This window comes from Lissotriton vulgaris, chromosome 11, assembly GCF_964263255.1.
Source record: "Lissotriton vulgaris chromosome 11, aLisVul1.2, whole genome shotgun sequence".
Lineage (NCBI taxonomy): Eukaryota > Metazoa > Chordata > Amphibia > Caudata > Salamandridae > Lissotriton > Lissotriton vulgaris.
In genome coordinates, this window is record NC_141699.1 from 278,982,223 (window position 1) to 278,995,924 (window position 13,702).

At 48.7% G+C, this 13,702-nt stretch overlaps 1 protein-coding gene across 1 annotated transcript in view; it reads left to right on the forward strand.

Moving 5' to 3' along the window:
* Positions 1 to 1,007: 1,007 nt before the first annotated feature.
* The window catches only part of CFAP73 (cilia and flagella associated protein 73), a 144,486-nt gene continuing 131,791 nt past the window's right edge, over positions 1,008 to 13,702 (forward strand). The window contains exon 1 of the mRNA XM_086943243.1: positions 1,008 to 1,212. Coding sequence (XP_086799369.1) covers positions 1,154 to 1,212 — 59 coding nt within the window. The 5' untranslated portion in view covers positions 1,008 to 1,153. The remainder of the gene's footprint in view (positions 1,213 to 13,702) is intronic.

The window sequence follows — 13,702 nt, forward strand, 5'->3', positions numbered from 1 at the left end:
GTTTACTACCCCCCACCCTGCTCCTCCCCCTCCCCACGTCACCGCCCGGCAGCTACTCCCACTACCGACACTGCGGCATATATATATATATATATATATATGTTGTAAGTAGGATGGTAAGTGATGACAGGATACTTCTAGTTGATTACATGTAGATTTATTGTTGGACACAGCTGAGCATACAACCTCGCTAGCTGACCAGACCATCAACTGACACTAGTAGAATTCTCAGGTGGAAGTAAGAACATACATAGGCATTGTGGTAGACAGAGAATGAGAGAACACTAAGAAAGGACTAAGAGATCAGACAACCATATTACATGAAGAATCAATGTACAACAATATATATATATATATATATATATATATATAGAGAGAGAGAGAGAGAGAGAGAGGTTTCACTTACCTGATGTATTCTTACATTTTTGTTGTAAAAGCATGTGTGGTAAAGGCATATATATGCATGGTAAAGACTTGCGTGGTAAAAGACACATGGTAAAGGTATGCATGGTAAAGGCATGCATTGAAAAAGTCATACATCCCTCTAATCCACTCTGCTTATGTCACCATTTAATCTTTTTGTGCCTCCATTATGTCCCTTTTCCCCCACTAAGTGCTTCCCGTTTATCTTCCCTTCATTTCTTTTATACTCATGTGTGACCCTGTACAGTTTCCCATTTTGCATATTTTATTTACTTCCTCCTATTTGCCCCATCGTTCTTCCTTTTCTCCTTCCCCGTGTTTCCTTCCGTGTCTCTTTGCTGCCTCTTCTATTTTATCCCACATATCTTGAAGTTCTCATTCCATAGGGTCCCCCTATTTTACCTCAATCCACTAGCTGGATTATTCTCTCTGCTCCTACTTGCTTTCCTTCATCTTTTTTCTGCCATCATTTCCTTCCTCTGGTTGTTGGCTTTCTCCGACTATCTCCTTTACTTCCCTTTCGCTTCTCTTCACATTTCGGTTCACCCTTTCTGTCTACACTCCCTTCTCCTCGCTAGCCCCGCCTTCACATCCAGGACGCATCTCCCTGGTAACAGAATGCGGCCCGGCGGCTCCATGGTGACTAAAGCAGAGCGCGCTTCTGCCTAGCAAGGCTCGAATCCCACGCGTGGCCCTTCTGAACCCTCGGCTTGGACCCTCAACCAGCACCATGGCACTTCTCAACATGGGAGAGTACTTCCGCACCGCCCTGGAGGACAAGCTGCTAGTGTAAGAGGAAAGAGTGGGGTGTTCTGGGGGGAGGGAGAGGGGAGGGGGCGTCGCGTGGGAACCTGTCTACGAGAGAAGTTCTTTTGCAGGACGCGCTTGCTCGCTGCGCGGAGGAAAGTGGTCCCTTTCGCTGCTTTTTTGTCAGGGTTCTATGGATCCCTCGGGGACCTGGGTCCCGGTGCCACTGCAACATTGGCACCAATCGTAGCTACGCCCCTGGAAGGGGGAGGGGAAGGTTGGTAGGGGAGGTGCTGCTCTGTACAGGAAGGGTGCGCATTGCTGAGGGAAACGACAGGTAGTTCTGAGGAGAAGAGGTGATCTCTGTGTGACATACACTCTCTGTCCTGAAACAGGGGGCTCTCAAAGGGGCTAGATTTGTGTATTTTGGGGGCGCGTCGGGTTGGAGGCACAGGATCTCTCCCCGAGTCCCCGTGAATGAACCTCCTTGCACGAGGGCACGTGGGATGGCTGTTGTACAGCAGTCACTACCAAAAAGAGACAGATATGGGTGGTCACGTACTGTAAACACTACTACAAGCAGCAGCCAAGGTGTAAATAAGGTAGTGCATCCTACTGCACGAGTAGTGTAAGGGATGTACACTACTTCAAGAAAAATATAAGATGTGCACACTAGAATAATGGAGTGTACTCCATCGGAAGAAGCGGAAACGAGGTGTACATTTCTGCAAGTCTGCAACTGGGGGAGTGAGAGTTGTACACTACTGCCAAGCAGGGGGGAGGAGTACACATTTATACAAGGGATGATGAGGTTTACACTACTTAAACAAGCATTTACAATGCAATGGTCTCGGCATTATTAAAGGTAGAGCTATTGGCATTGCTCATTATTATTATTTTTTTTTTAATCAAAAATAAATGGCATTGTCATTTACAATGCCAATAGCTTAAGAGTCAAAACCATTGAAGACAAGGAGAATTGACAGAAAGGTTAAGACGTTATATAAAGTTATATAATCAAAAAATATATGTTCCATACCAATATTATTCTGTGTGAATATTCTGTGGTAGTTTAGTTACGTGATAAGAAGGGAGATGTGTGGTTTCTTCAGCAGGTCAGAGGATTCTAGAAGCTGCGGTGTGTGGTAAAATGTGGGACCTTTCATTGTTTAGGTGATGCGCTTCACAGAAACACTCGTACAATAACTCCTTCTCACTTGGGTCAGCTGCTCACACCTTATAGCAAGTTGTACTCTTGGAAATGTCCCCGTTGATGCTGGTTTACAATAGTTTCCTTGGCCGACCGAGGCCTCATGACTAAGTGGCTCTGTGCTCCCTGTACTGCCTTGTAGCCTTGTGTTGGAACACAAGGTTTCACCTTACTTATGGCTATGCCCTGAGTAAGGTATTATTATTTATTTCACCACTAAGCTGAGCATCCTCATTGGCTTACATGCAGGTGAAGTTCTTACGTACTCTGATGTCATGGTTACTTCCAGGATACCCCTTCATTTCCATAGTCCTGACGATGCCCCATCATTTTACCAAGAGTGGTTGAAATATGTTGACAAGCTATTGTAACAAACAGGAAATGTGTCTGTTTCATCCAATAAAAAAAATGTTGTAGTACCTTCAACAGTTGTCTGTTACTGTGATAAAAAAACGTTGTGTATTTCTGCAGTGTAGCCACACAAAAACCTTGGTTTTGACACTGGGGACATATTGCATTAAGTGTTTGATTGTTATGGTAATGTTTTTTTGGGGGGGGGGGGTGGGTATTTTTTTTCATGCTTTAACAAGTATAAATAAAACAGGACTTCTCTTTATACCAGGAGTGGCTGGTTGTGTTCTAGATTCCAACTGTGTTATTTTACCTGTTACTTATATAATACTGTTCAGAGCATGGACTACCTCATTATTTTGTAAAGGATGCCAGGGTGAACCGCTGCTGCCTGGGATTTGACAGATGAGTGAGAGCAGACCCGAGTCCTGGGTAGAGGGCTGTAATGGAATGCAGAAGGGGGGGCAGACACTGCGCAGCATGTCTACACCCCCACCTCCACGGACACTAAGGGGCAGGCACGGGTAAAGGGGGGCACACACTGCGCAGCATGTCTTTACACTCCAAGGGACAGTAAGGGACAGTGATGGACAGTAGAGGAGCCCAGATCAGCTGCATGTTTTTACACCCCCCACGGACAGTAAGGGACAGACACGGACTGTAAGGGACAGTCATGGACAGTAGAGGAGCCCAGATCAGCAGCGTGTTACACTACCACGGACAGAAATGGACAGGCACGGACTGTAAAGGGCCGGAAGGCACACACTGCGAAATGTGTCTTTACACCCCCACGGACCGTAAGGGACACACACAGACTGTAAGTGGGGGGGGGGATACATCAGCAGCATGTCTTTACACCCCCACGGACAGTAAGGGACCGGCATAGACCGGAGAGGAGCCAAATCAGCAGCGTGTCTTTCAATGTCCACAGACAATAAGGGACAGTCACGGATTGTAAAGGGGCGGAGGGCACCGATAAGCAGCATTGCTTTATGCCCCCACGGACAGTAAGGGGCAGGCATGGACAGTGCAGGAGCTGAAATCAGCAGCATGTCTTTACGCCCCCACGGACAGCAAGGGGGGGGGAGCAGGCATGGACAGTGGAGGAGCTGACATCAGCAGCATGGCTTTACGCCCCCACGGACAGTAAGGGGCAGACATGGACAGTGGAGGAGCTGACATCAGCAGCATGTATTTACACACCCACGGACAGTAGGGTGCAGGCACGGACAGTGCAGGAGCGGAGTGCACACACCACCGGCATGTCTTTAAACGCCCACGGACTGTAAGGACACCCACAAGGAGGGGGACACCAGCCCACACAGGGACAGTGATGGGCCCCACTGAGTGTACAGGTGCAGAGGATCACAGCTCATGCTCACAGCACCACAGACCTGGGCTGGCTGCGCCCCAGCTCTGCCCTAGATTCCTGCTCCCGCGCACACGGAGCGCAAGGGAGGCGCGCGGCATATTAATGCCCCGTGGGTTCAGCACTACCCCAGCTCTGCAGCACTGCACCTCTGCCTGCAGCCTTGGGCACGCTGCATGGCACGGGCCCGGCGCGCATGTTTTACCGCAGCACAGCGAGACTACATGACTGCTGGGAAGCTTGGGACATCGGAGCCCTGTGCCGGCTGGCACAGGTCTGTCCATGCGCAGGAGCAGGGGCACCCATACCCGTGACGGAGGATGCCAGCACCTCCCACCATCTGAACCCGCGCCGTCCTTTGCATCCGCCCCCTTCGGCCGAGCGCCAGACCTGCCGCATGCACCAATGTCTGCGGGAGACAAGGGTCTTACCTCCCGCCGAGGCGGTGCGGGCAGCATCGGTAGCGCTTGGACGGGGCAGACTGTGTGGTAGGCGCACGGCGGCCTCCTAGCCTGGTGCTCTCACGGTCCGCAAAAGAAGTTCAACCAGCCCTGCGTTACTCCCAGTGCGTCCACGCGCTGTGTTGTTTGTGGGGTGAGGGGCCTGCTGCTGTTTTAAGCGGGAGGAAGGGAAGTGGGTCCGGCGGAGGAAAGAGCGCAGGGAGAGGAGGAGGAGGCTGAGAAAGGAAAGGCGGAAGGAAGGAAACCGAGGCAGGATGCAGCATCGGGACAACGGAGGATCTGTCGCGTCTGGCGGTCGGGCAGAAATGGCAGCCTCAAGCTTCGAAATTTTTTGGATTCGGGGGCGTGTTTTGCTGTCCTGAGTGACGGACTACATCACGAGCTAAAGAACAGCAAAATTTACGCCCCCGAATCCGAAAAAGACGGGGCTTGTTTCTAGTGACTCACTTCTCTTCCAATGGCTGGCCTCTGTTTAAGAAGCCAGCCAATGGAAGCGAACGGAGCTGAGAGGCGGGTCTAAACTGCCCTACTAGTCACATTAAATCTCCGGACCGGAAGCTGAGCTTTGCTCAGCTTATAGGTCCCGAGACCTAAAAAGGCACGTGGCTGTATGTTACTATTAGTTGCGAAGAATGGCTTACACTGTTAGATGCACTGGGCCAGGGACAGACTGATTTGCATATAGCCAGGTTCTGAGCTGGGATGGTGCAGTGAGATAAATAACGGTGATGGATCAAGCCCTGATCTTTGGACTGGGTAAGAGTGGTCTGCTTAATTCAGACACTCTGTTCATCACCACCCTCTTTTCTGAACTGTTAGATGTAAGGCAGACAATAGTGTGCCCCTCTGCAAGGGGTGGGTGCAGGGGCGGCCTTAGGCATGTGCAAGCTGTGCACCTGCACAGGGCCACCAAACCCCAGGGGCCACCACACCAATATATAACCTTAATATAATAATCCTCTGAGGATGGATACATATTTGCGTGCGCCCCCTGGCAGGGATTTGGTGGCCTCTGGCTCTGTTCCACTTCCAAACACCCTGACCTCCCTCTTCACTGGCCTCCGCGCTCCGCCCGGACCCCCTCTTCGGGGCCCCCCCGACCTACGCTCCCTGCCCAGAGTCACCATGAGCCTAGAGCCGCCCCTGGTGGGTGAGCAGGGTTGCACTACTACAATGAGTGGGTAAAGGGCTACAGACAGCTAGGAGTCGATACAGGCTTCATAGTGAGCTAAATAGTGGAGAAGTGGGTCACACTGCTACAAGCAGAAGGATGGTGTACGCACACTGGAGGGAGGCTCACGTGAGGGCTGCAGCTACCCTCTTCCTTTATGCTGTGTCTGGGAGCATCAGCCCACCTTCGATGCCCCTTCATTCTCTCACTGCATAGTTGTGAGCTTTCTTCTGTCCTGCTAGCAGAGTTCTCATATGATACACATTGGGTTCCACTTTTGGCCCCACTTGCTGATAGTCAAGGTTACAGCTGCTCAGAGCCTGTTGCTCCTTCCTCGCATAATTTATTTATGTATTGCATTTCTAAAGCGCACTATCACCTGACAGGCATCTTGGCGCTCATAACTCAGTTTGACAACCCCCGCAGGACCTTACTATAGCTAACTCCTAAGTCTTAGGAAATAACCTAGTTTTTAGATTCCTTCTAAAAGGCAGGAGATCACTGATTTGTCTCAGTTCAAGAGGTAAGGTGTTCCAGAGCTTTGCAGCCGCGATCCCAAATGATCTACCCCCTGCTCTGACTTTTTTAAATCGAGGAATTTTTATCAGTTTTGCCCCAGATGAACGCAAAGTTCGAACAGGGACGTAAGGAGTCACTTTGAACAATTAAACCTGAAAGAAACACAGGTCAAAAAGAACACAATTTAATTTAAAAAGACCACATCTTCAAGATGTAAATGTATAGAAGAAATGGGTCTAGCTCTGCTCTCTTTACGTTGAGCTCCCAGACAGTGCGGTTGCAAAAGACACATTGTGGACTTACCAAGAACACACAAGTACAGAAGCTGAAACAAGCTCCCGCTGGAATTGCGCCTGGAACCGTCCGAGTCCAGATTCAGGGGAAAGTTGAAAACTCACCTATTTGGTCAGTAGATTGCCTCTCTGGGCTGCTGCGACTGTGCTGCTTCCACTTACCATAGCGCGGGGACACGCCAGTGTGCGTAACCAGGCGCTTTATAAACCTTCCTATTATTATTATTATTATTATTACTTGCAGCGGGCCCCACTTCTTACCATTAGTTGGCTTTACTGTCACTCATTTGTCTACTTCTTATGCGATGGATTTTCATGTCCCAACTTGACAATATTGTGTTTGTCTCTCCCATGGAGCAAAGTCTCTTTACCATCTTTTTGATGGCTGCCTAGCGGTCTTCCTCATGTTGTATCCTCACCCCAACACACACCACCCTTGCTCTCTCTCAGCCATGTGCTTGGGTCTCCCCACGAGAGCCAGCGCAGTCACACCTTGTGGTCCTGTGGGTCTCCTGCTGGAACAGAACAAAGATATAATATAAAAAAAAATGTGAAATGGGTGGGTCTGTGGCCGGTTGTCTGTTTGTGGGGGTATTGATTGCCAGTGAGAGACCGGGCGCAGGACCTGCCAGATTGAAAGTATTTACATCATACCACAAAAAGCACACTTTCTGAGTAAAGTTCTAACTTTGTGCCCAGTTTTGTGTGAATCTGCTCAGCTGTTTTTTCTATATCAGAGAGAATATTTAAAATGGGAATTAAAATGGGAAATCGCACATTTCACCTCCCTACTTTTTCTTAGGCCTGACTCCATGACTTAGCTCAACATTTTCCTTGGAGGAGCCCTAGTGGTTGAGGTTCGTTTTGGGAAAGTTATGTGTAGATTCATCAAACAGCACCAAAGTTAAAAAAAAACTCTATTGAGTTTTTTGGTACATTACGGCCAGCGCCGATTCCATACATTCCTGATACAGTTCATTACAGAATAGTACCGATATAACCAAACAACAATACAGCCTGTGAACATACAGACTAACTAGTAAACTTGGCACAGGCTATACAGTGTTCCCCCACTGCCAAAAGTATCCAATAGACATGTATATGGCCGGGATGTCTGTCTCGTCCTATGATTATGTAAAGTGCGCCTGATTATGGAGGGTCCGGGGATGGTAGGGGGACCTTGTGTACGCATTTGCACAAAATGTGCTAATCACTACGACAGTCAGCTAAGGTCCTGCATGCAACATTTTGTGCAGATCAGTTTAGGGGGAATAACGTTAAGGGTGTGGGGGGGGGGGGGGGGGAGTGTTAAAAGAGACATTTTTTCCCTTTCAGCTCTCATAGGGTAACCTCTGAACGGATGTATGCCAAATTTGATATGAAAGTAGAACTGTACTTCAAAAGGTTGCTTTAATTGGTTTTGTGAAATACATTCAGCGTTTTTTGAGATATTTGCGCAGAAATGTTCTCCAAGCTTGAAAGTTTATTACTTTTGTGTATCTATTTTTTTAAATGCTTGTCATGGCTTATGATTTCTGTCAATAATATTTGAATTTTTTCTGGATTGGCTGAATAGGGGCTCAGAAAAGTTTTTTTGTGCATTGGAAAAAAACTTTCACAGCCATCGGACGCAGCAGGTGAGCTGCCAGACGTCAAAGGTGGTGCTTGGAAGCACCAAGAGGCATTGAAAAATGCACCTAAAAATCACCCAAAAATGGGCTCAAAGCACAAGAATAAATATTTTCATGAGAATCGGAATCCAGGCCCAGCCATTTTATGTACAAGAAAAAGCCCCCATTTTGTGTTGAAACGAATGGGGAAATTATTTTCCCATACAAAAAAATGACAACACATCTTTCATGTGGCAGTTGGGCTGGACTGTTCCATGAGGCACAGGGTCAATAATAATAATAATTCACATTTGTAAAGCGCACAATCACCCGTAGGGGTCTCTAGGTGCTGGGGGCCGTCGGGAAGATTAAGCAAGCTATTGCCCAGAGTCACATGGTGCTGGGCTAATCTGCAGCCGGTGCCGGGGATCGAACCGTGATCCCCAGATTCCGGAGTCAGTCGCCCTAGCCACACCTCAGTCAAGATCGATTTGCATATGGCTGGGTCCAAACTGGGGTGGCGAAGTGAGCTAAAGAACTATGGTGGATTCAACCCAGATCTGTGAACGGTGGTGTGTCTGAAAAGTTTCAACACTCCATCCATCATCTCTTTGTGTTTGCTTTGTACTTCCTAAGTTGGCAGGGTATGCCCAGATGTGTGTCCCTTGCTCACTTTGCCACTGAATTCAAGTTAGCCAGGCTGATGAGGTGTGTTACCCCGAAACTGGTCCCAGGATGCTTGTTTCCAGTCCAGGGAGGACCTAGCCTGGCAGTTTGGGCTGGATCGTTCTCATGAGGAACAGGGTCAAGACTGATTTGCAAATGGCTGGGTCTGAACTGGGTGGTGAAGTGAGCTAAAGAATGATGATGGATTAAACCCAGATCTGTGACTGGGGGTGAGTGTCTGAAAAGTTTCAACGCTCCGTCCATCATTTTAAGTATGCCCGACGTCCGTCATCTTAGGTATGCCCCGATGTGGGTCCCTGGGTCGCTTTCTCGCTTTCCCACTGGATGCAACCTAACCTGGCTGATGGGTGTTACCCTGCAACTGGTCCCAGGATGCTTGTCTCCGGTCTAGGGAAGACCTGCCTTGGCAGTTCAGGAAAGAATGATGATGCATTAAACCCAGATCTGTGACTGGGGGGGAGTGTCTGAAACGTTTCAGGGCTCCGTCCATCATCTACTTGTGTTTGCTTTTTTTCGCCCTAAGTTGACAGGGTATGCCCAGACGTGGGTCCCTTGCTCACTTTGCCACTGGATTCAAGCTAGCCTGGGTGATGAGGGGTGTTACCCTGAAATCGGTCCCAGGATGCTGGTTTCCGGTCCATGGAGGACCTGGTTTGGCAGTTTGGGCTGGAAAGTTCCCATGAGGCACAGGGTCAAGACTGATTTGGATATGGCTAGGTCTGAACTGGAGTGGCGAACTGAGCTAAAGAACGATGATGGATTAAACCCAGACCTGTGACTTGGGATGAGTGTCTGAAAAGTTTCAGCGCTCCGTCCATCATCTCTTTGTGTTTGCTTTGTACGTCCTAAGTTGGCAGGGTATGCCCAGATGTGTGTCCCTTGCTCACATTGTCACTGAATTCAAGCTAGCCTGGCTGGTGAGGTGTGTTACCCCGAAACTGGTCCCAGGATGCTTGTTTCCAGTCCAGGGAGGACCTGGCCTGGCAGTTTGGGCTGGATCGTTCTCATGAGGAACAGGGTCAAGACTGATTTGCAAATGGCTGGGTCTGAACTGGGGTGGTGAAGTGAGCTAAAGAATGATGATGGATTAAACCCAGATCTGTGACTGGGGGTGAGTGTCTGAAAAGTTTCAACGCTCCGTCCATCATTTTAAGTATGCCCGACGTCCGTCATCTTAAGTATGCCCCGATGTGGGTCCCTGGGTCCCTTGCTTGCTTTCCCACTGGATGCAAGCTAACCTGGCTGATGGGTGTTACCCTGCAACTGGTCCCAGGATGCTTGTCTCCGGTCTAGGGAAGACCTGCCTTGGCAGTTCAGGAAAGAATGATGATGCATTAAACCCAGATCTGTGACTGGGGGTGAGTGTCTGAAACGTTTCAGGGCTCCGTCCGTCATCTCCTTGTGTTTGCTTTTTTTCGCCCTAAGTTGACAGGGTATGCCCAGACGTGGGTCCCTTGCTCACTTTGCCACTGGATTCAAGCTAGCCTGGGTGATGAGGGGTGTTACCCTGAAATCGGTCCCAGGATGCTGGTTTCCGTTCCATGGAGGACCTGGCTTGGCAGTTTGGGCTGGAATGTTCCCATGAGGCACAGCGTCAAGACTGATTTGGATATGGCTAGGTCTGAACTGGAGTGGCGAAGTGAGCTAAAGAACGATGATGGATTAAACCCAGACCTGTGACTTGGGATGAGTGTCTGAAAAGTTTCAGCGCTCCGTCCATCATCTCCGTATGTTTGCACTGTAAATAAAACTCCATATACTGGTACACTACCTGAATATCAAGTTTTAAATATTGTGCTTCCAAAATATTTTAGCAGAAGATCTACTACCAAAATGTCATGTATTTATGTATTTGCATTTAAATAGAGCAAATCTAGCTAGCAAGCAATCGAGCTCTGTACATTACTCGTGAGAATGGGAGTCAGTCTACAAGATCATGCACATCGAGAGGGGATTACACAAATACAAAATTTACATTTCATTTGACATTGTTAGGCACAAGGAGACTATGCGATTTGGCCTGAATCACATTCTGTTGAGTCAAAGTCATGGGCATGAATTCGAATCAGCAGCTGTAGCCGCTCAGCCATCTTCTCCCATAATATCCTCAAGATAAGTATTAATAAGCAAGTATGGATTGCCTGTCATAAAATCCACACATATAGAGATTAGGTTGCATATAGCAGTTAAAAATGTAATACACACAAAAACTCAAAGGAGATCATATTTATAGCTTTTAGGCATTAGAAAAATAAATCTTATGGGACTGTTGGCTATGTTAGCATCTAGAAAGTTCACCACAATATAAGTTTATGGCTCAAGGCTTGGGGGTCTGGATTGAGTCGCATCTGGCACTGTTGATATTTGGAAACATACCACATGGAGATTTAGGGGCTTATTTACAAGCAGATTGCACCGCATGTGCATCCCTTTTTTTACGCGCTGGTAGCGCGGTGGCCATGCCCTTATGTGGAAGGCCACGTAAGACCACCCCGCATGGCTTTTCATGGCCTTGTGAATAGGGCCACTTTCCTGCATTACTCTGAGCAATAAGGGTTGTTCTATGGGTGTTGCTGTGGGTGTTCTCACGCAACATCCCTCGAACCTGACATATTCCCAGATTTACTAGGTTTTGTAAACGTGGGAATGCGTCAGATTCTTATGCCTCTCTGGGGGAGGCGTAAGGGAGGCACAACGAGGAAAATACCTTTATTTCTCCTTGTTTTTTCTTTTTCCATGTGTGTTGCATTCTGCAGCACACATAGAGGAAAACACATCTCATGGTTGCTTTTGTGGAGGTGTGGAAAAAGGTAGGGCCGAATGACCTTTTTTAGAATTGCCCGGCGTTAACCGCCTCTATACCCACTCAAGTTACCAAACAAAGAGGCAGGCGCCGGAGACTGGAAGGCAGGAAACAGAAGTTTTATTCCGACGGAGCAGAACACATCAAATCAGACAACAGGGTATCTTCTCGAGGTGCTCTAACCGCATCTCTGAGGCCTGGCCTCTTATACACAAGTTTATTGTTTTATTGCATTAAACACATCTTTGTCAACACTTTGATGTACGGAAAGACATCCTCGGAATCCCCGCTTCAGGCCCGTTCCCACACACATTTACAGTTGAAGTCCCCACCCCGGTCACAACAGGTGATGATTATCGCGCAGCTGGACATTCCGCCGATTCACGGAATGTATGTGGTTGATCGGGTCTCATGGGGTGGGGGCTTTGATCAACTCGTGGATACTTTGATGGGGGAGGCTTCCTACTGTATAGGGGGGGGCAATAAACAGTATCCGCAGGGCCAGGTGGCGGCCTGGGAACGAGTAAGACAAACGGGCACAGAGGAAAGGGGGTTTTATCAAAGGACCCGGGATCATGAAAGGAATGAAGGGAGGTGTCGCGCTGGGAACAGGATGGGGTTCCGAGGCAGAGTTGTGCTGAAGAGGGGTTTATGGCCCAAGGCATGTGAGAGCGGGGGTTGTCAGCGCGCGGGGGATGCCTGCGAGGTCAGGAGAGAGAGAAAGAGACACGCTGGCTGTCGGCGATGGGCAGAGAGGCCATGGAATCTAAAATGGCTGTCGCTTACGCGCACGAATAGGCTCGAAAAGGGGGCAAGATGGCGCCGATAATGTTGACACTGCGGTCTAGGTTTTAACAGTCCTCCCTTTTCAACATATCTAGCCAGCTTGCCTACTCAATGTCAATCTTCATTAAATTCCTAACCTCGGCATCATATAATGCTCCCATGCGTTCCTTTCCAAAGTCCACAGTCTTAGGGCAAATACAATTTGCACATAACGAACACAGAGGGGGCAAGCATTGAATTCCTAAGCATAACCCACATATTAAAACTACAGGAATCAGGATAATGGTAAACAGTCTCCAGCCCCAGTTCTTAACAGTACTCCAGAACCATCCACCAAGCGACCATTCTTCCTGCTCCTGGTGAACTTCTGAGGAGAGTCTGTGGAGGTGTTCGATGGCCTTGTACACTGAGGGTGAATTGTCCGGAATATATGTACAGCAGCTGGACTCAATAATGCGGCATGCTCCACCACGATCCGCTAGAACCACATCTAGAACAAGGCGGTTCTGGAGAGCCACCAGGCGGACCGCTTGAAGCTCGGCTGTGTTGTTTGCAAGGATACCAGCTGTGATGTTCATTGTTGTCTCGACTGCCTGAGTCAGATGTCGGATGGCACGGCTGTTTGCCATCGGGCCCCAGAGTGGAACAAGTCCCTTCATAGCATCGAGGAACTGTGCTCCTGTTGAGCCGGCTTGTTCAATATCCTTGGCTCGTTTTTGTCTATGGTGATTCGCTGGAGCCACATAGGTCGGAGGAAGGATGAAAGAGATAAAACAAGTGCCCCCCCAGCCTTTGGGGAGCCAGGTGTAAGCCTTTGTGCCGCAGACGAAGTACATGTTTGGAGAGGATACAAAGGAAGGTGGATCGGTAGAGTCCAAAGTTCTGGTGAAGCGGCACGCACTTCGGCCCACCAGTTGTGTCCCAAGCCCTTCTATGCACATATGGCCTGTGACGTTGATGACAGATAGAGCCACAGTCAGAGTGGCAGCTGTTCGCTTCCGTAGGTAGGAGAAGGTGGGTCTGGTTGGATTGTTGAACACCTGCATTTCAATTCGTTCTTTAGCAGGGATGTCCATGTGGATAGAGTCGTTGGAGGTCTGCGGGCAGAAGTGCGTCTTTGTTTTGTTTCGCCAGACCTCATGAAAGAAATGAGTCATGGTTTTGCTGGAGGTGGCATTGTCCTTATAGCTCTCTTGCAAGAGGATCAGCCAAGCAAGGCAGGAGCCGTGAATTGAGAAGGGTGAAGGGATGAAAGGTATTGAATGTCCAGTG